Source organism: Nicotiana tomentosiformis, chromosome 11 (genome assembly GCF_000390325.3).
Source record: "Nicotiana tomentosiformis chromosome 11, ASM39032v3, whole genome shotgun sequence".
NCBI classification, from domain to species: Eukaryota; Viridiplantae; Streptophyta; class Magnoliopsida; order Solanales; family Solanaceae; genus Nicotiana; species Nicotiana tomentosiformis.
In genome coordinates this window covers 116,088,095-116,113,234 of record NC_090822.1, presented here as the reverse complement: position 1 = coordinate 116,113,234, position 25,140 = coordinate 116,088,095, and the positions used below count along the sequence as shown (strand labels likewise).

Here is a 25,140-nt window from a genome sequence, read left to right as displayed (position 1 = left end):
GCGAATAATTCTATTATTAGTTGAATTCATAGTCTAAGGTGTTGGATAAAATTTTTGCTATTACAAATTTATCCAACTGTGAGGTTGCTTCTTTGTAAGAAATAATTGAGTTATTAAGGGGTGTAAAAGTCGGACAATATTTTGAGGATATTTTCGTCGCTCAATATTTAGCGTGAAACATTCGTGCTTTTATAATAATATAGATAGATAGATAAATATAGATATAGATATGATAATGATGATTGTTGACATAAAGATAGATAGCAACCTATGCATCACATTTAATTAATGGATCTTATACCTTTATGCTAAAGTTCAAATTTACAAAAATATTTATACAATCAAATCACTTATAAATTAAGACAGTAATATAAAAATTAAATCCTTAATCATGTTAAACTCCATATATATGTAATGTTTCATATGATATTATCGATCTTACAAATTGCTCAATATCGTCTGATTAAACCAGTACTACTCAAGGTAAAACCAATCTCAAGGAAAAGAAAAGCATATACTCTGAACGAGTAAAAGAATCAATGGAATCAAGTAAATATACATGAAAAATGAATTCAATTCGGTGTCCGAAAAGAATATAGCAATAATAATAAAAAAACAACTATAGCTTGTCAGCTTCTCCTAATTAATATCCACAAGAATAACAATGGAAAGGGACTTAAAAAAACCATCGCAAAACGGGAGATGAAACCGGCGCCGTCGGCCACAACTTCAGATCAACATTCTCATCAGGGGATAAGTTCAAGTCCAAGCAAAAAATTCTCTTGCTGCTATTTGACTTCTTCAAAACCGGTATCATCTTTTTTCTGGCGACCGGAATCATCGTGTTTCCGGCTGCCACCGACGTTTTATTAATTTCATCACGGTGACGCCTCATATGTCCACCTAAAGCTTGACCCAAAGAGAACTCCATACCACAAATAGAACATTCATGCATTTTATTCTTTTTGGATTGCACAAGAAACTCTCCGGCTCCGGCGAGTAATTTTGGCCGTTTATGACTTGCACGGTGGCCGCCAAGAGCTTGGAAAGATGGAAAGCGTTTATTACAAGTCTTGCATTCGAAATCATTGTGATAATCTCGATCTGTTGAAGTCGCGTTGTTGTTGTTGTTTAAACGAGACAATAGCATTAAGGCGCAGTTAGCCATGGCTTCTGCTTCCACTTGCCTGTCCTCTTCTCTGCTTCTTTTAATGCCAGTCATGTTGTGTTGGAAAATTAATTCAAAATTATACTATGAAATCAAGAACGAAAATACAAAGAGTTTCTTGTATACCAAGTTTGAAACTTTGAAAGAAATGTGAGAACTTAGAAGTAAGAGGATATATGATACACTTGGGTTGGTTTTGCTTCACATATATATAGGTTTGAGTTAAAGCTTGTTTCTGACTTTTGCGTGTTTCACAAATACATGACAGTTTTAGGACAATTTAATAGTAGTAGTAGTATTATTGTTTAATTTTCCCTGTTGGTTAAGTTTAGTCAACGAAATGGCCGGTATTCTAAAAGTGGATAAAATAGACCGCGTTTTGTCAATCATGTGAATTAAGGATTTTTTCAAGTCATGTGATGCGAGCGGAAGGAAAGAAAGAAAGAAAGAAGAAAAGTAAAAGAGAGTTTGTACATTAATGTTGGGTTCTTTGAGGTTTCTAGAACACTTCCTAGAGCTTTCATATGGTTTTTGACGAAATAAATGGCTGCAAAAAAACACACACGTGCAAACGTAAGCGAGCTCGTGAAAAGGACAAATGCACTTTTCCCATTCTTTTTTAAGTACATTCTTGGTTGGTGATTGTGAATTTGTGATAAATGGCAGTGGCACTCACATTGGGGGAGCTAAAATTTTTACTAATAATGATCAAAATACAAATAAACTTACAAATAAGCCAAGGAAAGCAATCGAGGGGTGTTTGGATTGACTTTTAAAAAGTAAATTAAAAGTTAAAAGTCATAAGTCATAAGTCGGTAATACTCACCTTTTGGCCTTTGACTTATTTTTGTACTTTTTATGCCTAAAAGTAAGTGTTTTTAAGTATTTTTTTTATCATTTTCAAACACTTTAAAAACTAGAAAAGTGCTTAAAAGCCAATAAACACTTAAAATAAATCAATTCAAACACCCTCATATATAATATGTATACATAAAAATATTTCCTAGCTATACAAAGAGGTGTCGGTTGACAACCCTTGAATACATTTGGCTCCGCCCCGGTTTGGTACACAAGTTGGGAACAAAAACACCAACCGATATTTGGTATTGTTACATTTTCCACATTAACATTAGTATACTACATATAATATTTAGTTTCAATTTTTCTTTCCACACATAAGTAATGCAGCAATTTGTACGTTATTTGTATGTAAGATAGATGGTAGAATAGAAATACGATAATTAGTAATACATGAATAAAACCAATCAAATGTCAAAAATAACGCTTAATATCGTAACAAGTACCTATTACATTTGTTTTAAAAAATAATATATATATATAACTTTTTGTACAAAAATCGAACATCCGATAATAAATAATTTCTATATTATAATCCTTGTATTTTAATCGATACATTACTAATCCCCGCACCACATTCAATATTACTATTTTTGATAGTACAATCCTCCTGTATTACTAATTTCAGTAGCACATGCTTCTAAACTAATGTGAAGAAAATACTGTGTGAAAAGTATATATGGATTTTGTGTGACATTTTTCTATTACAACTATTTTATATTTGAGAGATTTTTCATTTTAGTCGCCACATAATAAACGAGGAATATTTTAATGCTAAATTCTAAAAAGGATGGAGTACTAGTTAATTTACTAGGCGAGAAGCTCCACTTTGGTGGGACCCTCGGCGAGTAGTAATCCAGGTTATTAATACTTTCCGGTCCAATTTATGTGAACTTGTATGATTGAGCACGAAATTTAAGAAAAGATGAAGACTTTTGAAATTGGTGGTCCTAAATAATTCAAAAAGGGGCCAGAGTATTTGTATCGTTTTAAAAACTTCTCATTAAGGGTAGAATTGTAAGTTTAAGTAAAATTATTTCCAAATTTAAAAAAGGGATTATTCTTTTTTGAATGGACTAAAAAGAAAATAGGTTTGGAGCTAGTAGTAATTTTTATTTGAGTGGAATAATTTAAGGGAAAATAGTCGGCGTAAATCAATTCTAAATCTCAGATCTTTCTTGATCTCCATTCTCCTCTTCATCCTTTGTTTTTATTTTATATCAGAAGAAAAACGCGATAACCATTTTAATTGTTTCCATTTATCAGGAATTTCTTCCGCTCAAATTTAATTAGTTTTAGTTTTCAGATCACTTTTTACTATTAAAACACAGATTTATTTGTTGAAGCTGTCAACACTAGCTCAAACAAGAAATATAATTTACCATCAAAGTTATTTCATGTGGGTTTTATTTAATTCCTTTCAATTAAAAAAAATTATTTTCTAATGACATTATTCAAATTTGGGAAAAGGGTCAGATATACTCCTCTACTTTCGTATATTGTCTATATTTAACCTCTGTTATACTATCCGGTCAAATTTACCCCTGCTGTTATACTATCCGGCCAAATTTACCCCTACCATCAACAAACTTTTAAAAATTACCCCCGAGTCTATCAGGTGACCCAGAATCCCCCAAATTATTTTAATTAAGTCACTTATTCTTCTTCTTGATCCACTATTTTCGAAATAATTGACATTTACCTGCTTTTTTAATTGAAAAAAATAAGAGAAAAAAATAGTAAAATAATACAACGGTTAGTAAATAAAGTATAGTAAATTAAAGAATCAAAATTAGGTAACTTGTCTAAATTCAAAAGTATTACAACACCCCAATTTAATGAATTCGTTGCACCAAAGGTATGGAGACTTTGCAAGTATTAGTGATAGAGGTTGAAATCCTTGGAGATTTTACATTGTCGAATTCAACTTTGCTTTAATCAAATACCTACACATTATACACTCTTAATTTAGTCGATCGAACTCTATAGACAATAGCAAAATATATTTGAATATGCATGTACATACATAATGATCAGTTGCATATAATACACAATAAATAAACATCTACATATATGATGATCAACTGCATATAATACACAATAAATAGACCCACTTAATTCTACTTTGTATATGATTGAAAAATAAATAAAATTTTAAATCAATTCCAAACCTGTTAGCACAAGAAGAGAAGTGGGTGCATTGGTAATTAAAAATATCCATGAATAATTTATATAATCTAATATCTTTAGCATTCACATAATGATGTAATTTCTGAAAATAGTGGAGCAAAAAGAATAACAAGTGATTTAAATAAAAGAAAATTGAGAGATTTTGGATTACTTAATAGATCAAGGGGCAATTTTTAAAAGTTTGCCGATGATATGGGTAAATTTAGCCGAATAGTATTACGGAGGTTAAATATAAATAATATTCAAAAGTAGAGGGGGTATATTTTGCCCTTTTCCCTTCAAATTTCAAAGACATTGATATAGTCGTTTCGAACAAGGGCAGATTTAGGCCCAAATTATGGGGCACGTCATGAATTCATTATCTTTCCATCAAATTAGGGATTTTATGTACATATTTTTCAGAATTAATCTAATATTATTTGTTGGGGCTCATGTTTTAACGAGGTCCAATATTGATGCATTTAGTTGAATATTGAGTTGTTTACCTAAGGAAAGAAGAATCAATTCTCACTAAATACTCTCTTGCTTCTTCTTTTTTTTTTTTAATAGATAACTCATGTTCTGAAAATTCTAAATCCCGCCAATGGTTTGAACTTTGAAAGCAACAACTACTAACTAGAAAAGTCTAGCAAAAGAAAAGGAAGGAACAAGAGAAAATTATGGGATGACGAAAGTACTTTCGGGAACTTTGAAATTCTTTATTGTTTTAATGTATATCATTTTGGTATTAGGCCAAGAAGTTTGAAAGTTGATCGAGATATCCTTTGCTAAACCTATTAATGTAAAATCGAAAACGAAAAAAGGAATATACCGTCAATGTACAAATTTATATTCATGAGTAATTGCATAATCAATAATATTTCGAGAAAATTATTAAACTATATATTTTCCAACTTAGAAAATCTTTTGAGTGATCAGTACGTAAGTGCACATATTTCTAATTAAGAAATTAGACAATTCTCCTTGTCAATTCATTTGCGTAGTTCAATAGCAGTTAACGTATGTATACAGCGAATAAGGAAAAATAGCAAAAATAAAATTGGAGAACTTGAATATGATAGCCAAGATAGTAACAGTTCAATGATCTTTAACTTACTCTTAACGACAACCCAAAGCACATTTGTTAAAGGATCTCTATATAAATAATCGGTTGGATTCGCTCAAAACGATCTTCTTCAAAACGAGTATATGTTGATAAAGGATTTTGAGTCGGGCAAAAAATAAAACTGGTCGATCGGCTGTAACTAATTGTATTGGTTAGTCAAAAAGTATATAAATATATATATTTTTTATATATAATATACATATGTACAAAATAACTCCAGTTTATGTACTATTATTTTTAGGAGCGACTAAAAATATACGTATTCCTTTTAAGTCAGCTCCTTTAATTACTAGAAGTGTCGATGGTTCGGACCTAGGACTTTCCTATATTTTATATTTTTCTCGAATTGAACTCTTGTAACTAAATCGTTCTATATTCAATTAAGGACTAGAGTTCAAAAAGCCTTTTTTGTTGGGTTAGAACGAGTATGAAGTCGGGAGGAAGAAGAGAGGGAAGAAAGAATATAGTAATATTTACTTTCCCATCTCTCAGAAATGGAGAAGTCGGCCGGTTTATTTTATAAAATTTGTATCGTACCAATTTTTTTGGTTATTCTATTATGTATAATCAAAATTAGACTTTTCAAAATCGTCCCAATTATGTCGGTTTCTCTTCGGTATCGGTACAGTTCGATTAATTTTTGGTAGTTTTTTAAATGTCACGTAAAAGTCACAAGTAGAAGTAGAATATATTAACATACGTACTTTTATCGAATTTAGTAAAACTCTCTAGACATTTTTACAGTTTAAAGGGCGATGAATTAAGAAAATATGAAAGATGACTAGAGTATAAGTCCATCAACTATTCTACAACAGCGTAAAAAAAACTAAGCAAATACAAAAAAAATATAAATCACACGAGTGAAAAGATATTAACCAAGTTGGGACTCAAGAACAAATTCTATAAAAGATTAAATATTCAAAAAGATAAATCTAAAACATGCGAAAGAAAATATATTCAATACATTGTAGTTTGCTACTCATACTCTGTGTCTTGCTAGTGAATATGCCAGAAATAATTTATGTTCAATATATGTAACATAATAGGTTTGGAAATTAGGATTTTGAGTTTATTTACTTGTGGCTTGTAGCTGTTTTCATTATTCCAAGGACCAAGAAAAAATTAAATGCTTTATTATTTTTAAACTTAATATATAAATTTTTTTAACATGTAAATTTATTCGGTACGGTTCGGTACTTTTTCGGTTTATTTTTGGAAAACAAAAAACTTATCCTAATTATCAGTACGGTTATAGATTTATGTAAGAACCTACGGTTTTAATAAAAAAAATATAAAAATTGATTCGGTACGATACAGTTATGTCGGTTTAATTAATTTTTAAATATCTATTGATACCCCTACTGTAAGTAGCAATTTTCTGCTAGTCCTGCATACTTATGTTTGAGTATTCAAATAGAATCATTCGACTCAGGCTTATTACACATTTACCTGCTTTACAACCAGTATTTTAAAAGACGTTTTCGGGGCAAGCCGCGGGACGAGGCGTACCAAAAACGTCCTGAGGCGATGGTGTGGGGCGAAAGTCTCAAGAGACATACACCCAGCAATTCGGGACGTACGCCCGGGCATTCGGGGCGTTTGAGGCGCGTGTTTTTAGTGAGGAGTAAGTCCTAGAGACTTTTTCAAATTAAAACAAAATTTGTTGAATAAGTCCTTCATATAATACCCAAATTCTCAAAAGTGAGTTTGGTAATTACTCAAAAGGTTTAAAAAGGAACTCAAAAGTATTAAATTTAAAAGTCAAGACCTTTTTTATTGATTGAAGCCCTAATTCATGGTCTTTCCCAATTCTTTATGTTGTCCGCTAGTCTGCTAATATCTCCCCAAAGCAACAAATATTTAAATTTTTTTATAAATACAAAAGAGAACTTCATTCTCCTTCATAGTAGTGTAACGACCCGGCCGGTTGTTTTGAGAGTTAGAGCCTCGTACCCCTATTAACTACTTTCTCCATATCTATTTCTGCTATTGTGACTTGACGGGATAATTGGTTTTGAGTTTCGGAGTGTTTTGGGACACGTAGTCCCTAAATGAGAGCTTAAGTCTTAGGATTTGAATCGTAGTCGGAACTGTAAGAAGACAACTCCAGAATGGAATTCTGTCGGTTCCGTTAGCTCCGTTAGGTAATTTTGGGTTTAGGGGCGTGTCCGGATTGTGTTTTGGAGGTCCGTAGCTCATTTAGGCATGAAATGGCGAAAGTCGAATTTTTGGAGTTTTGGGCCGGTAGTGAATTTTTTGATATCGGGGTCGTTTTCCGATTCCGGAAATTGAAGTAGGTTCGTAATGTTGATTATGACTTATGCGCAAAATTTGAGGTCAATCGGCCGTGATTTGATAGGTTTCGGCATCGGTTGTAGAATTTTGAAGTTTCAAGTTCTTTAAATTTGAATCAGAGGGCGATTCGTGATTTTAGCGTTGTTTGATGTGATTTGAAAGCTCGACTAAGTTCGTATGGTGCTATAGGATTGATTAGTAGGTTTGGTTGAGGTCCCGGGGGCCTCGGGTGAGTTTCGAGTGCTTAACGGATCAAAAGTTGGATTTGTGTTGCTGCTGAAGTCTTCAGGCATCTGTTATCGCACCTGCGGTAGAGAGACCGCAAGTGTATGATCACACGTGCGGAGAGGCAAGCGCATAAGCATATTTGGGATGTGTGGTCAGGGGTCGCATGTGCGAAGGGAAATGCCGCATCTGCGATCCCCGCAGATGTGCTAAAGGACCCGCAGGCACGGAGGAGATCGCAGAAGCGGACAATAGTCCGCAGGAGCGCACTCGCAGGTACGGCCCTTTTTCCGCAGAAGCAGACCCAGCTCTCTTAAGTCGTTTCCGCACATGCGAAGGAAATTTCGCAGGTGCGACCCAAGGTCCGCAGATGCGGAATAACTGGGCAGAAAAAGGGCAGATTCGAGGGTTTGAAGTTCACTTCACAAATTTGATTGAGAGCTCGGTAGAAGACAAAATTTGGAGAAATTTTCGGAGGAAGTTTTTTAGTAATGATTCTTAACTCCCTTATGGTTATATTCCACTAATCTATGCTTGAATTCATCGTTTAAATTCGGATTTGAGGTGAAAATTTGAGAAAAGTTCTTAGGCCGATTTTTGAGGTTTTGACCAAGATTTTGGTGTCGGATTTTAGTAAATTTGATATGGTTAGACTCGTGAGTGAATGAGCTTTCGTATTTTTATGACTTTTACCCGATTCCGAGAAGTGGGTCCCACGGGCGATTTTTGAGTTAAATTTCAGAATTTTCGTTAAATGTTGATTTCGTTAATTAGATGAGTTTATTATTATTGTATTTATGATACATAATTTTTTTTGGCTAGATTTGGGCCATTTAGAGCCGGATATTCGTGGAAAAGGCATTGTGACCGATTAATTGAGCTTGACTCGAGGTAAATGGCTTGCCTAACTTTGTGCGGGGGAAATCTCTTTAAAATTTTGGAACTATTGTGATATGTGAGCGCCGTGTACGTGAGGTGATGAGTACGTACACGGGCTAGTTGTGGTAAAACCCGATTTTCTTACCGAGCAGCAATATGTTTTCCAGTTATTTTGAGTTATACCATTTTAATGAGTACTAATCTATTTTCATTCTTAATTGAGTTATTCCAATATGTGTAGCTACCATGTTTAGTCTAATACAACATGTCTACGTGTCTTAATTGTTTATGTGAATTATGTGCAGCATGCTTAGTGAATTTCCTGCTTCTTCCCTGACTGGAACTTAGTCTAAACTGTAAGAATTTCGTGATGTAGTTGTATTTCTACCATTCGCGCTGCATATTTACTTTGGAACTGCGGAACGGTATTCTGGGAGATCCCCTTGTACTGCATAATTACTTTGGGACTACGGAACGGTATTCCGAGAGACCCCCCTGTCTTGCATATTTACTTTGGGACTACGGAACGGTATTTTGGGAGATCCCCCTGCACATTTACTTTGGGACTACGGAACGGTATTCCGGGAGATCCCCTGCACATTTACTTTGGGACTACGGAACGGTATTCCGGGTGATCCTCCTGCTCATTTACGTTTGGGACTACGAGACAGTATCTCGGGAGATCCCCTATTGTGTTTTCGTGTACTGAGCTGTTACCTTCTATGATTTCATTGTTGTTAAATTTCAGCCTTTATTTTATTGCGGTATTACACTTTATATTATTTTATTTTATATTTACCAGTAGGGCCCTGACCCGACCTCATCACTACTCAACCGAGGTTAGGCTTGGCACTTACTGTGTACCGATTGTGGTGTACTTATGCTACTCTCTGCACATGTTTTTCGTGTGCAGATCCAGGTGCACCTTATCAGCCGCACTATCAGTGAGCCGGGACAGTTTTGGAGACTTCAAGGTATATCTGCCGCGTCCGCAGACCTCGGAGTCCCCTTCTACTATTTTTCATGTCCATTATCTTCTGTATTTTTTCTTGTTAGACTCTGATGTATAGAGACACTAGATCTTTCCTTCTGTAGTTTGTGATTCACGATATTCCGGGTTTTGGGATTTGTTGTATATTTTTGAATAGTTGGTTAAATTTATATTTTTATTTCATATTTTCGCAAAAAAATATTAGGCTTACCTTGTTGTAGAGACTAGGTGTCGTCACGACGTCACACGGAGGGGAAATTGGGTCGTGACAAGTAGCAAGTTCAAAGTTCAAATTGCAGGTTAATCATCTTTTTTGTTCCTCCATGTAGAAAACTTTATTCTTTTAGATTCAAGTTACTTGTGCTGGTAAGTAGCGTATAATAGATTGTTTTGACTATATATATATATATATATATATATATATATATATATTACATATTTATAGTTTTTTTCAATTTTTATGCAATTTTACCTGTTTATAAATATTTACTGTCATTATATTATTTTATAAAATATTAAAAATCAAATACCTATGGAGCTTACGTCTCGCTGAGGCATATATAAAACACCTCGTCTTACGTCCACGCCTTTTAAAACACTGCTTACAACTAATCTGATTATGTAAAAAATATTTATATTGTAATGCATAAAACTTAAACTCTTTAAATTTAATTATATGCACAAACAGAAAACTTGCAGATAAGAGAGAAATTTTTGCTCAAAAAACAATCATGTTAATATGGAACAAACTAAAAATTGTGTAGCTCTTTTATTTACACAAAGCCACAACAACAATATCAAAAATCTCTAAGCGTACTTAAACAAGAATTTTATAGTCTCAATCTATAGAAGTTAATTACAGCCAAGAATGAACAGGAACTATCCCCGCCATCAACTCATTCTCATACGGTGTTAAATTCAAATCCAAGAAAAAAATCCCTTCACTACCCAAATCCTTCTCCTTTTTACCATCTTCTCGATCAGATATATCACTCCTCTCTTCTAACTTCTTCTTCTTCTTGTTCTGGTATTGCTGCTGTTGATTTAATTGATTCAACTCGTCGCGATGTTTTCTCATATGTCCACCTAAAGCTTGGCCTAAAGCAAACTCTTCGCCACAAAACGAACATTCGTGTTTCTTAGGTTTGACAGGTAACTCGTTAGGGAAAGTACTCATCAACATAAGTTTAATAGCTGTATTTTTGTGACTTGCTCTGTGTCCGCCAAGTGCTTGAAACGAATCAAATTGTTTTTTGCATGTTTTGCACTCAAAGATTTTACTATGTCTTATTGACTGATTCCTTTTCATTATATCAATACAATTCGCCATTGCTAGTTTCTCTACTGATAGTACCGATTCTTCTTCTCTGCTTCTCTTTAACGCCATGGCTTGTTGAAACTTAGTCACTTTGTTAGTGTTTGGTAGAAATTATAAAGCGGTTGTGGTACTGTGGCTATATATATATATATATATATAGAGTTTGGGAATCTTGAGTGAGTCCAACAAGTTTTTAATTAATACTACACTTCTTGTAGCCTAAGTAAAGTGAGAGAAGGATTACTGTGGTTAACTGCTATAACGTCCTTCTTTCCTTTTCCAAGACCAAGTTGGACTAAATTTTGTTAGGGAAAAATAAAAAAGTACAATCCGAGTAAATTACTGATTGTTTAAAACCGCCTCCATGTGTACATCTTAACTGTTTATATGATAAAAATATCTAACCGCCCTAGGCTTATTTATTTTATTTTCGGATTATTTATTTATTATTTATAAATACTGAGCGAAAATAAATATGGGGTAATAATGAACAAATAATTACTTTTTTAAAGTTTATATATTTATCATGTTCTAATACGAATGTTAATTACAAAATTGTAGTTCAATTTCAAGAATTTACTAAATAACTTTAAAGAATGAGAAAAGAAGCTCAGTGGTTTCACTTCTTTTTTTTGGGGGGGGCAAAAAATGTGAGTCACAAGAAATTTTAAAAAAACAAGAAAAAAACAACGGGGACTAAAATGCTATATTAAAAATTGTTAAGCACCGATACGCAAATAACAGACGCGGATCGGACTCTGTGTGATTACTGTGTAATATATATACCATACATATGTCTGTGTGTTTTATAAAAATTAGACCATGTATCCACGCTTTTCGTGCGCTGCAAAGAAAATCTTACACTTATTTTAGTTTTGCATATATACTAATTAGAGCAGAATCAGATTTTAAAATTTATGAATTCTGAATTTTAATATAAAAAAGTTGTTGGTTTCGCTATTAAATACTATATATACTTATTTAATGAATTCTTTAATATAAATATATAATCTAAGCAAAAGTTATAGAATTTGTACGCACCTATAGTTAATGTTATAGCTCCGCCCCTTATACTAATCTAGATCAGGAGTTAGTTTCTCATAAACAAGAGACACGCTAATCATGATAAGTGTGGAAGGGGATTTCAAAGATCTTCCAATTAACTACTTAATTCTGAACAAAAAAAAGGTACTTAACAATTTTTAATGTCAACCCTTCCACCCCCACTCACCCCCCTTCCAATTTTAGAATCAACAGTTAGGAATAGTGCTCACACCTAGCTAGGTCTTCGATTAGGCAAGCCATCTATGTCGATTAATCAACAATTCAAATCAAAGTAGGAAGTTATATGTTGTTTGTAAAATATCAGTATCTGCTAATTACAGACTAAAAAGTACTGTAACGATTAAAAAAGGTGAGATATTTCATATTCATCGTGATGATAAGAGAAAAGAAATCAGTCACTAATAAATATCAGATTAAGTTCAAGTCCTATGTATTGATATGGTAAAAAAAAAGTTGAAGAATTAAGTCACCTACAAGTCAATTGTAATTAAATATTCTATTTACTTGGTAATCTAAAATAAATAGTAAGTAATATTTTATTTTAGGTTAGAATATATTAATAATGTAAAAGTTTATTAATATTATTACTAACAGAATTTTTATTGATTAAATTTTTAAATGTATTTTGATATTATTATTTTTTATTTTAGTTAGATAAAATTTAATGATCAATTAAATCTTTCATGATAAATAATAATATTTTTATCTATTTAATAATATAAATTGTGTTTATAAAAAGAAGTGAGGAATGAAGATTCATATAGTGGACCCTAATTTGTTTGGAACTTAGGCATAGTTATTGATGTTGTATCTATTTTAAGTAATTGTATAGGGGATCTTTATAAATTTTTTGTAATTTTGCATTCAAAAACACATTTTCAAAAGATTGAAACACAAAGCTTTTAAGCAAAAACAAAAAAGAAGAAACACAAAGCTACTCCCTTAATAATGACAAAAGCATTTTTTTTCATTTAATTTTTTTCGGACAAAAATTGCTATTCTTCGAAATATTTCTCTAGAACTTTATTTTAACAAAAGCACTTACTATTAAAATAAACAGATGTTGAAAATTTAAATAATTGGAATCTAATAAAAGGGCTACGTTTGCACATTCGTTTTTGTTGCAACCCTTTAATTTTTGTCAAGCGTATGAAAGCTGTGCTGGGGAAGTGTTCTAGAAACCTCAACGAAATAGACCTGAAAATATTCCCACTCACATCAATTACTCAAACGCGGCGAGTCAGCAAATTCAACTGCTCAATTCAAACCTATATTTCTTTATATATATCCCACTTTGAAAACAAACCATTAAATCTGACCAACTTAACCAACAAGAAAAAATAAACAACTAAACTTCTATGCTTTGAATAACACGTAAAAGTCAGCTACTGCAAGCTTATATAGCTCAAACCTATATATATGGGCGGATTAAGGTTATGCCTAGCATTGTCACGTGACACCATTTCCCCGAAAAATTTTACAGAATATGCGGACGAGCAATATGAAAAAATAAAATTTCACCTATATTTTCTTTAAAGTGACACCACATAACGTTAAGTACTTAGTAGCTCATTGGCGAAGCACTTCATTTTTGTTGTAAATGTCAAGGGATAGAATCTAGACATGTATATGTTTATGTGTAAGCTTCTAAATAAAACCTTACTTTTTAATACTCTCAAGAAATCAATTGGTACTAAATATTTTGACGCTTCCAATCATATTAAGTACATAAATGAAGGTAAAATTATATTATTGAAAAACTATTGGTCATCTCTCTCATCATCTACGCCAACTTTTGTGGGTCATCGACCGTTATAATTGTTGTCTTGTTATTTTTTCGTTTATATTTTTCGTTGATTTTTTTAAATATATTTGTTATTTTCTATTATGAGTTGAATTCTATAATTTTATAAAAGACCTTTAATGTGATGTCATTTTGATAATTTGTTCAGCTATTTAGCTTTTTAATAGTGACATCGCTTACGAAATTTTTTGCATACGCCACTAGACACTGGTGTGTATCCCTCACTTCTACATTCTAACATTTCTCTCAAAATTTTCAAACTTGCTTATCATGTAGGTATTTTCAAATCATGTGTTTGATTTTATCTATAATAGTACTGGTTTAATCAGCAAATGTTGAGCAATACGTGTATTGGAACTGGTAATTACAATGATAGAACTTTCTAAAAATATTGAATCTGAGTTGAGTTGTGCCTATTAATCCAAACTATGGCTTTCTAACGGGACGGGATAAGACGGGACAGGACGATATTTAATCGGGTCGGTGATGGGACGGGCCTAAACGGGACGAAACAGTAGGCCCACCTCATTCCGCTAACAAACAGGATGGAACGGGACGAGACAGGACGGTTCGCGGGCTCTAAGTGGGCCTTTTTAATTTATTTTTTTTATAATTATTTAAGCATTAAATTTAGTAACGACTACTTTTTTGACTTATTTAATAAAATTAAAACTTAATAAATTATAAAGAAACTAAGTAAATAATTATAAAATATTAAAATAAAAGACTTGTAACGAAATATTTTAGTAAGTATAATAGAGTTGTAATTTATTTAATATAATTTCAAGCTATTAAGTAACTAAGTAAGAGTGTAGGACAATTCATAAAAATAATTCAAGGCTTAAAGCCTTTTATTTTATTAATAGAACTTTTAAATTTCACATACAAATACAATTCTTTTAAAGAACACCTAATCTACGCAGGCACCTTCTAGGAAGGGTTCTGTTTGAATTAAGCCTCTTAGTAGCCAATTACAAATTATCATACTAATATTTGTAAGCTCCTTACAAATTATCATACTTCAACATTACGCTTACCCCTTACAAGGCCGTTGCCCAATGGCTCTATTTAAAAATAATAATAATTTAAAATTCACGCGGGATAGGCGGGATGGGAGGGGACGGGATAAGTGAGACGGGATAAACGGGAAGAAATGGGCAGCCTGTCTCATCCTGTGTACCGTCTAATATGGGCCCATCTCGTTTAGAACTAATTGGGCCTAATCCAAACTAAAAGAGATATAATTACTCTTTCCGTCTCATATTATCAGTCGTGGTTACTAAAAATAGTTGTTTCAAATTATTTGTCACTTTAGAAGTTCAAAATAAAATTGATTATCTTTTTTCTTTTTTACCCTTAGTAATGATTATCCTTGAAGATTAGGAACACCTAACTTTGTTCAAATACCAATGAAAAAAATTAAATATTAAGACACGAATAAGGGTAAAGTAATTAAAATCTCATATGTACTAATTAATTTTTCTTAAGGAACGTGTACAAGAAATTCATGAGAGATAATATGAGACGGAGAGAGTACAATGGAACATAAATCTATAATTAACAATATTAGGAAAAAGAGAACAAAACAATATAAAAGAAATTCACCAAGAAAGAGCTAGTTAATTCATTGGCTTCTTAGCAAGTGATTACATATGCTTTTTATTATTTTTAATTCTTTCACATTAGCTTTTATTTATACACAATAACTGGACCTAATCAACTAATACTTTGCCACATTCGGGGAAAAAACCTAATACAATGCAATCGAATATTCTAACTCCAACTGCGATAACTGAAACTTTCTTATTATATTTCTGAGGTAACTGCTTGGCAACTCGATCACTTGCAGCGTCTAACTTCCATTTTAACTTCTATCTATTTTTTCTTTTCTTTTTTGGGTTGGAAAAAGCAATACCTCTTCACCTTTTGAATTGGCAATTAAAATACCCTCTCTACCTCAAAGTAATAGTCCGAATGAGATATAATAATTGGTGGATTTCTTAAGGTAAAAAACGACCCTCAATTAGTATTGATTATAACATATATTTTTAATAACTAAACATTTAAGTGTAGTATTATATTACATAAATTAAAAAGTCATTCCTTTTTTTTCTCTCCTTTAGTATTTTCTTTTGATTTTCGAAAAAAAAATGATATAGCACCAATAACAAAATATTGATGTACCAAAAAATCATGAGGGGATTATCAACTTGTAAAAACAAGCATAATCGCGATTCTGAAAAATGTAGAAGTAAATGCCATACACATATATTTGTTTGTATATTTTCAAGCATTATCAGCTATACCATCAATTATTTTTTTTATAATTGTCGTTTAACTGAATCATCCCTTAAATAATGGATTTAAGTTACATACTTATACAATATAATAGGTTCCAATCCTTATTTGTTATAGAGAGTCACATGTAACTCATACTCATCTCTGAAGCAACTTGATTATATAAATATTTTTAACATTATTATTCTGTATATATGGAGCTTATAAGATTATATATATAACTTCTTTATACTAATATATGTAGCATACTTTCCTTTTTTGTATGTCCCAAAAAGAATGAGATCTTATTATATCTAAAAATATTTTAACTTAACCCTTCTAATTTTATTCTTAATAAGATTATTTGTGATCACACAAATATCTATGATTATTTTAGACCGCAAATTTTAAAAGAATTTGTATATTTTTTAAACTCTATATCTCATCAACTACGCTATTTAAACAAAAACAGAGGGAGTAATAAACTTATTGAAGCAATATAATCTTAATTATAAAAAAACAAGAATAATCACCCTGCATTGGCAGTTCCATAGAAAGTTTTGAAATAGCAAAACATGTTGGTCACTGCGTTCATCACCATCACGAAGACACCAACCAAGAAAGTGCTACTACTGCTACTTCCTTCACTCTACTTTAGTTGTCGTGTTTCTATTTTACACGTTCCTTAACTATTATAAATAAGAGAGTTTTTTTGACTACTATACCCTTATTTAATACTCTTCACTCTTAAAATTTTATGTTATACTAGTCTCTTCGTACGCGCGTTGCGCATATATTTCATATTAATACAATGTATAATATTTTTTAAAATTACATGAATATTATTAAAAATATGTTTGAGGAAAAATATTAATTAAAGAAAAAAAGTATACGATCTTGAAAATAATGAATATTGATCATATTTAGCTAACTTAATAAAAGAATAAACTCACAAAAATATATAGAAAAATGGTTCGGCAAGAGTAAAGCAACATATCAACCTGTATTCACACTTATTGCATTAGTATTTCACCCCTTTCACTACTAAAAAAACAGCCCATTTCCGACCAAAATATTCCGACCGAAAAAAGTAGTCGGAAATTTCCGACGGAATCAGTCAGAAATGGCATAAAAATATATTTTTCAATTATATTTTTAAAAAGTGTATTGACAATTGTATTTATTATGCTTAAACTAACATTACCATTTTAGTAATTTAAGTATTTGTTTAACCAAAAAAAAAAAACATTGGTTGGAACATTATGGTTATTCTAATTTTTTTCTTTTTGTTGGAATTTTCCAAGTTCTAAAATTTCTCAAGTGCTGAAATTTTTTTGACGCTGAAATTGTTTCAAGTGCTGAAAATTACACAATGAATTGATATTTATAAGGAGCGAAAAGAATAGGGAAACTTACACAAATATCCCAAATAAGTCTCAATTTACCAACCTCTAGCCATTAGTCATAGACTTACCAAAACTAGTCAAGCACATATAAAAATTGAAAAACCAAATAAATAAGGTTCTTTATCTCAAAGAATCACATGCAAAAACTCCATCCATATTTTTAAACATGATTAGCAACATTAGATGCAAAACAAAAAGAAAATTTCATGGATGAGGTAACAAATAAGGTGATGAAATACCAAAAAAAAAATACAATATTCCAAAAATCTAAGCAAAAAGGAACTTTTTCAATGAGTATAGTTGAAATTCATTGAAAACATATAGATAAGTCAATATACGAAATTTGAGAAAGATTGGAGGTGATTTGGAATGGTTTTGTATTAAAATTCGTAATTAAATTGAGTTCAAAAAATGCTAATGCGACACATGTATCACGCGTGTATTTCACGCTCCTTAAGATGTACCCAAACTATTCTAATAACACCCATTCAAAAAGAAAGTAAAAATTTGACCTTTTATTTTTTCTATAAATAGCTAATTGGCTAATATTTTATGAATATGTCAATTTTGATAATGAGCTACTTATAAATAGACATACCTGGTAGTTTCCCAAAACAATAACTACCACAACTTTCTATGAAAGATGCATCCTTAGAAATGGATAACATCTTTTACCAATATTATTTAATTTTTATTTAATTATTAATTATTCAATATAAAAATATATTACTAAAGGAGTATTTTAGTCTTTTAACTTTTTAATTTGGAGGTTTCCAGTTTTAAATTAGTATAGATAATCAATGTTTTTATTTTCAAGAACATTTAATACTTAGAGTAAAATGGGAAAAAAGCAATTAATTATACCTTAAATTTCTAAACAATAATTATTATGGACTAAATGTATTTAGTAACCACAACAACTTACAGGAGTACTCAATTATTAGACGGAAAACGCCATCCTTTCCCTTTTAAGCCTCAATTAAAAAAAAAGAGGACAAAACAACGTTGTCTTTTTCGAGCTATGTTTGCAAGTGTCCCGTTCCGTAACTGTATTTCTTTGACCAACGACTATTTTTCGTTGACTTCACGTTCTTTCAAAACACGCAAGTTTAGCTCAAATCTGAAACATCCCCTATCTATCTATCTATCTATCTATCTATCTATATATATATATATATATATATATATATATATATATATATATATATATATATATTGATAGATATAAGCAACAACCCAAGTGTATCATAACCTCTTACTTCTAATTAAGTTCTCATATTTCTCTCAAAGTTTCAAATTGTTGGTATACAATAAGACATCTTAGTATCTTCATTCTTTTTTCTCCATCAATATTATGAATACCATGTGTGTACGGTCAAAACCGATTTGAGTCAGTCGTACGGACTGGTCGAGACAATAATGTTTCGATCAAAGGATATCCGCATGACAAGCTCGGTCAAGGTCCAAAGTAAGGGCGGCGAGCTTCGAGCTCTAAGACCGATCAATGACTAGCTCGACATCATTATCGAGCTCATATTCAAATCGAATTACGAGGCAAAGCGGGGATTATCGAAGATACGTGAACCGACCAACACTCACCCCGAATACCGAGACCCCAAGTCAGAATCGAACTCGGACCTAGGCCGAGGGCTCGATCCAGTACCGACCTCGAGCCAGCATCGAGCTCGCAGACTAGGGTCATTGCAACCGCACTATGGGAGAGAATCTTTGCGAAAATCGAGAAAAAGACAATACATTATGGGAGAGACTGCGTATTTTTTATTGTATATAAAGTAGGATCCCTCTACTATAAGAGGGACATGGATTGTAAGCAAGAAAAACACGTTGTAACAAAAGATCACTTCTCATATTGAAAGATATCCCCTTGTGCTTGTTTTACTTTATATTATTCATTCTTTCTGCTCGCTATTCTCATTCTCATAGTCAAGAATACACCTATTTCTATTTCTCTACACGATTTATATCAAATTATATCGCGTATCCTTAGAACCATACACAAATCTAACGTTATCCGATTTTTTCGGTAAATAGTTTGGCGCCCACCGTGGGGATAAGGGTAACAGTGATTGTTTGATACAAATCTGCAATACACACCACTTTACAACTTCAAATCAACAATGGCAAACCCTCGATTGATGGCTTTACCTATCGACCACGAAGCCTGCCTTCAAAATGAAACCAACAACTTGACACCCAGGGCCGGAAGGCGAATTAACGATGTCACCGAAGCTCGAGTCGAAGTACCGCTAGATGTCAATTCACGAGTGGCTCTTGAGGTGAACCAACATTCCGAACCGGAAAAAAGCATTCAGGGCGGCACTCGATCCGTAGCTCAAGACACCCATAACGTGGAAGAGATCGGAGTCAGCTTACGGATGGTCTTCGAGATGTTACAAGCCCATCAAATAGTGATAGCTCAGTTGCAGAGCCAAACTCAGGTGCAAAGCAGGCCAGAGCCCAATCCGCTTCGAGAAATCACCCGCAGAACGGAACCAGCCATAGTGAAGTCAAATGAGTAAGAATCGGGGACTACTTCCGAAATGACTAAATTACTCGAGGAACTCACAAAACGAGTCGAAGCCAACGATAAAAAAGTAGAAATATACAGGGTCGATCAGATCCCGGGAGCTCCACCAATGATAAAAGGTCTAGATTCGAAAAAAATTCATTCAAAAGCCTTTTCCCTCGAGTGCAACCCCAAAACTAATTCCCAAAAAAATCCATATGCCCGAAATACCCAAATATAACGGAACGACCGGCCCCAACGAGCACGTCACTTCTTACGCGTGTGCCATCAAGGGAAATGATTTGGAATATGATGAGATCGAATCTGTATTATTGAAAATATTCGGTGAAACCCTGTCAAAGGGGGCAATGGTATGGTATCATAATTTACTATCTAACTCTATTGATTCTTTTGCTATGCTTGCAAATTATTTCGTAAAAGCACATGTCGTAGCCATAAAGGTCGAAACCAGAAAGTAGGACATGTTTAAGGTAATACAAAAGGATAACGAGATGCTAAGAGAGTTCGTAGCCCATTTTCAAATGGAACGAATAGATCTGCCTCCAGTCACAGACGATTGGGCTGTTCAAGCTTTCACTCAAGGTCTAAACGAGCGGAGCTCGATGGCTTCACAGTGGCTGAAGCAAAATATGATCGAGTACCCAACTATTACTTGGACTGATGTGCACAATCGATATCAATCCAAAATAAGAGTCGAAGATGACCAGTTGATCTCTAGGTCTGTTACGAAAAAGCAAAAGTCGACCAGAGATCGATACCAGCCATATAGCGGAAACGATATTACTGCTGAGTATCTGAGGCCTCTTTAAAATCAACCTCGTATACTGGGAGGCTTTATCATTGAACGCATCTGTGATGAGTATCAAGTTCGGTGCAAAGGAAGTTACTTCGTTATTTCATGACAAACTGTGTCGTTGTAAGAGCCAAATGGTCAAAACGAACCATGCTTATGTAGTTGGCCCGAGCCCTGACGCAAAACGTGAGCCCATGTATAATAACTTGCAAATAAATCCCTCTTCTTTACCGATATTTTATGTTCAAGATTTATTATGCAAACAAGATCGACTTCGAGCAAGCGTTCACTTGACCATTACGCCTACGGGCTACATTGCATCGAGTTCGAATCATTCACTCGACTGCTAAGCCTACGGGCTACTTTTATTTCGAGTTCGAGCAAGCACTCACTCGACCATTATGCCTACGGGCTACATTGTATCGAGTTCGAATCATTCACTCGACTGCTAAGCATACGGGCTACTTTTTCGAGTTTGAGCAAGCACTCACTCGACCATTAAACCTATAGGCTACTTCGATCATTACGCCTACGGGCTACATTGCATCGAGTTCGATAATTCACTCGACTGCTAAGCCTACGGGCTACTTTTTCGAGTTCGATCAAGTACTCACTCGACCATTAAGCCTACGGGCTACTTTGACCATTACGCCTACGGACTACACTGCATCGAGTTCGAATCATTCACTCAATTGCTAAGCCTACGGGCTACTTTTTCGAGTTCGAGCAAGCACTCACTCGACCATTAAGCCTACGGGCTACTTTGACCATTACTCCTATGGGCTACACTGCATCGAGTTCGAATTATTCACTCGACTGCTAAGCATACGGGCTACTTTTTCGAGTTCGAGCAAGCACTCACTCGACCATTAAGCCTACGGGCTACTTTGACCATTACGCCTATGGGATACACTACATCGAGTTCGAATCATTCACTCGACCGCTAAGCCTACGGGCTACTTTTTTGAGTTCGAGCAAGCACTCACTCGACCATTAAGCCTACGGGCTACTTTGACCATTACGCCTACGGGCTGCATTGCATCGAGTTCGAATCATTCACTCGACTGCTAAGCCTACGGGCTACTTTTTCGAGTTCGAGCAAGCACTCACTCTACCATTAAGCCTATGGGCTATCTTGACCATTAAGCCTACGGGCTACTTTTACTTCGAGTTCGAGCAAGCACTCACTCGACCATTATGCCTATGGGCTACATTGCATCGAGTTCAAATCATTCACTCGACTACTAAGCCTGCGGGCTACTTTTAGTTCGATTTCGAGCAAACTACTCATTTCTTCAAATTAAAACGAACACTTGACTGTTTAAGCTGAAGGATGTTCGAACCCAATAAAGCAAAGGGGACTACCCATAAGGCAACAGAGATTTAAATTCAAACTATCTATTTAGTTTGAAAGGCTTTCAAAAAAAAAGAAAAGATTTATATTTACAAATTTTTTGTACAGAGGCGGTTACTCTTCCAAAAGAAAGTTCTTTATACAAAAACCGAAAGCGGTATCAAAAGAACACAGCGATCGACCTAAGGCGCTAAATGATTCAATCTTCATTGGAGGTCGTGGCATCGTCCTTGTCTTCAAACTCCCCCGAGTAATTGGAGTCTTCCTCAGGAAAGGTCAACCTCCGAGATTTGTTCTCCTTCACCCTGTCAACTTCAATCTCGGCCCCAACATCAAAGCCCTGAGCTCTGACCTCCTCGAGAGCCTCTCTCTGAGCCTGCCACTTTGCGTGTTCGACCATGCTCGCAGATTTGGCTTGGTTAACCTCGACATCGATCCTGAACTGAGCCACTTTGGCATCCGCTCTTTTGTTGGCCTCGATCGCTTCAGATCTGGCAACTTCGAGTTCTTTGGCTAAATCTGCTTTATCTAAAGTGGCCAAATCCAACCGATGCTGAAGCTCTTTCATCTTTTCGATCAGCCCCAAAGCATTTTCTTTCGCAGATCGAAGTTGGGCATCAGACAACTCCAATTGAGCTTCGACGGCTTCCTTTTTCGAGGCAAGGTTATCCATACGGGTATTAAATTCCTCTACCTCGGCCAGTAATGCATTTACCTGTGAGTTAAGCCGTCCAATCTACTCGATCCTCTGTCGAACCTGCAGAATCAGATCGTTAGTGGTTATCTCTTTTTCATCTTCACTATCATGGAACATTCGGAATACTTGCTCAGCCATCTCCTCATGCTCTTCCCGAGCCGCTGTCAAATCTGCTTGAAGTTTTTCACTAAGAAGCTTGTACGAGTCACTCTTCTCAATGAGGCTCCGAACTTCGGCATCATGCTCCTCCCTGATTCGAAGAAAGGCCTCGTGATGCAAAACCGAAGCCTGTAAACAAAAGGAGAAACGTTAGAATTACCTGCAACTCTGTGTAAAAAAAGCGACGAAAAAGCCATCAGAGTTACCCGATTCAAAGCATGTTGGGCCTCGTTGAAGAGACAGGCGGGCCCCACCGCATTTATCACTAATTAATCTTCTTAGGTCACCAAGGACTGAAGGTAACTGGCAATCCCCACAGGGGAAGAAGAAATTTGGGTATCCGCAGGTACGGAGAGCACTATCTTTCGCCTTCGGTCGGGATCGATACTCGGGGCCAGGAATCGGTCCACCAGTTTATGAATCGATGAAGGCTCGGTAGAACCCGACCACGATACTTTTTTAGGTACCGACATTCCACCAAAACTAGTAACCTCCTCCGAGGTTCCTGACTAGAGCCCTTCCAGAAAACCATGAATATCGGCCGACTCCTGAATACCTTCATAGGATCGATCCTCCAACATGACGGCCTCTCGAATCATGGCATCCAAAATTTGAGGGGATCCGCCAATGTCTACTATCCTGAATTCATCCCTTGAAATATCTTCTACTGCCTGAGAAGATCCACCCTCGGTATCCCTTTCAATCATCTTAGCTCGAGAAGGGATAATCTCGGCTTCTTCTTGTTCTGGGATTATGGCCAAGGTTCCCTGACTTGCTTCAACCAAATTGGAAGGCTATTGAATCACAACATTAGCCCGTACGCAAGCTAAATTCTCCTCTCCTTCGGGCTCGTCCCTTAAATGGCAGACTGCTTCCGAAGACATAACACCAGAGCCCTCCTTCGGCTTACGAGATCTCTTAGCCGGTTTCTTCTTATCCGAGCTCGGGGAGCCCGATACGTCTTTTCTCTTCCTTTCTTTTACCTGCTTCAGGACAGAAACTTCTTCGCCACCAGATGGGAGACTCATGACTACATCTTTCCCAAGTCCTACAAAAGGGAAGATGGAGATTTACCATACAAACCAATGAAGAGACAAGTCGACAAAAAGATTTACCATGACTGCGGGCCTCCCATCGACCCTTTGATAATTCGACCCAAGCACGCTCGGAGTACGGTCTCTGCAATACCAGGCTTTCGATCCATTGTCTAAGATCCGGGATCGGTTCCGGCATTCGAGCTATGGCTATGATAAGGAAAAAATGGATCAACAAAATAGAAGGCAATCACAAAATCAAAATGGGCAAAGAGAAACGTTTACTCACGGCTCATATTCCATTTCTCGGGAAATGGCAAGAATCAGATCCGAAGTTTTGATTCGAACAAAACGGCCCATCCAACCCCGATCCCGGGTTTATCAAGAACTTTTTCGGTGATTGAACATTGGTACCTCGACATCGGCTCACACCGACCCGGTGTAATGACCCAACCGGTTATTTTAACTTTTAGAATCTCGTTCCCTAAAATAAAACTTCCCGTAGGTGCTTGTAATGATTTATAACTTGAAGGGATGGTTGGTTCGGGATTTGGAAGTGTTTGGGGTGAAACCGGAACATTTGATTCCTTAATTTGGCCTTAAAGTGCTAAGTGTGACTTCGGTCAACATTTTGAGAAAATGACCCCAGAATAGAATTTTGATGATTCCAACAGCTCTGTATGGTGATTTTGGACTTAGGAGTGTGTTCGGAAATTTATTAGGAAGTCCGTAGTTAAATTAGGCATGAAATGGCTAAAAACAAGAATTTAAGTTTGGAAGTTTGACCGATGAGTTGACTTTTTGATAACGGAGTCGGAATCCAGTTCCGAAAATTTTCATACCTCCGTTATGTCATTTATGACTTGTGTGTAAAATTTGAGGTCAATCGGAGTTGATTTGATAGGTTCCGACATTGAATGTAGAAGTTGAAAACTCTTAGTTTCATTAAGCTTGAATTGGGGTATGATTCATGG

The 25,140-nt window shown here is 34.7% G+C and overlaps 2 protein-coding genes across 2 annotated transcripts; both read right to left on the bottom strand.

The window, feature by feature from the left end:
- Positions 1-495: 495 nt before the first annotated feature.
- On the bottom strand, positions 496-1,359 carry LOC104102417 (zinc finger protein ZAT12-like). Its single transcript, XM_009610115.4, has one exon. The coding sequence runs from the start codon at positions 1,220-1,222 to the stop codon at positions 677-679; it is 546 nt and encodes a 181-aa protein (XP_009608410.1). The 5' UTR covers positions 1,223-1,359; the 3' UTR covers positions 496-676.
- A 9,097-nt stretch (positions 1,360-10,456) lies between these two features.
- Positions 10,457-11,188, bottom strand: LOC104102418 (zinc finger protein ZAT12-like). The gene has a single exon (XM_009610116.4). It carries the CDS (start codon positions 11,096-11,098, stop codon positions 10,568-10,570), a length of 531 nt encoding a protein of 176 aa, XP_009608411.1. The 5' UTR covers positions 11,099-11,188; the 3' UTR covers positions 10,457-10,567.
- Between the last annotated feature and the right edge of the window lie 13,952 nt (positions 11,189-25,140).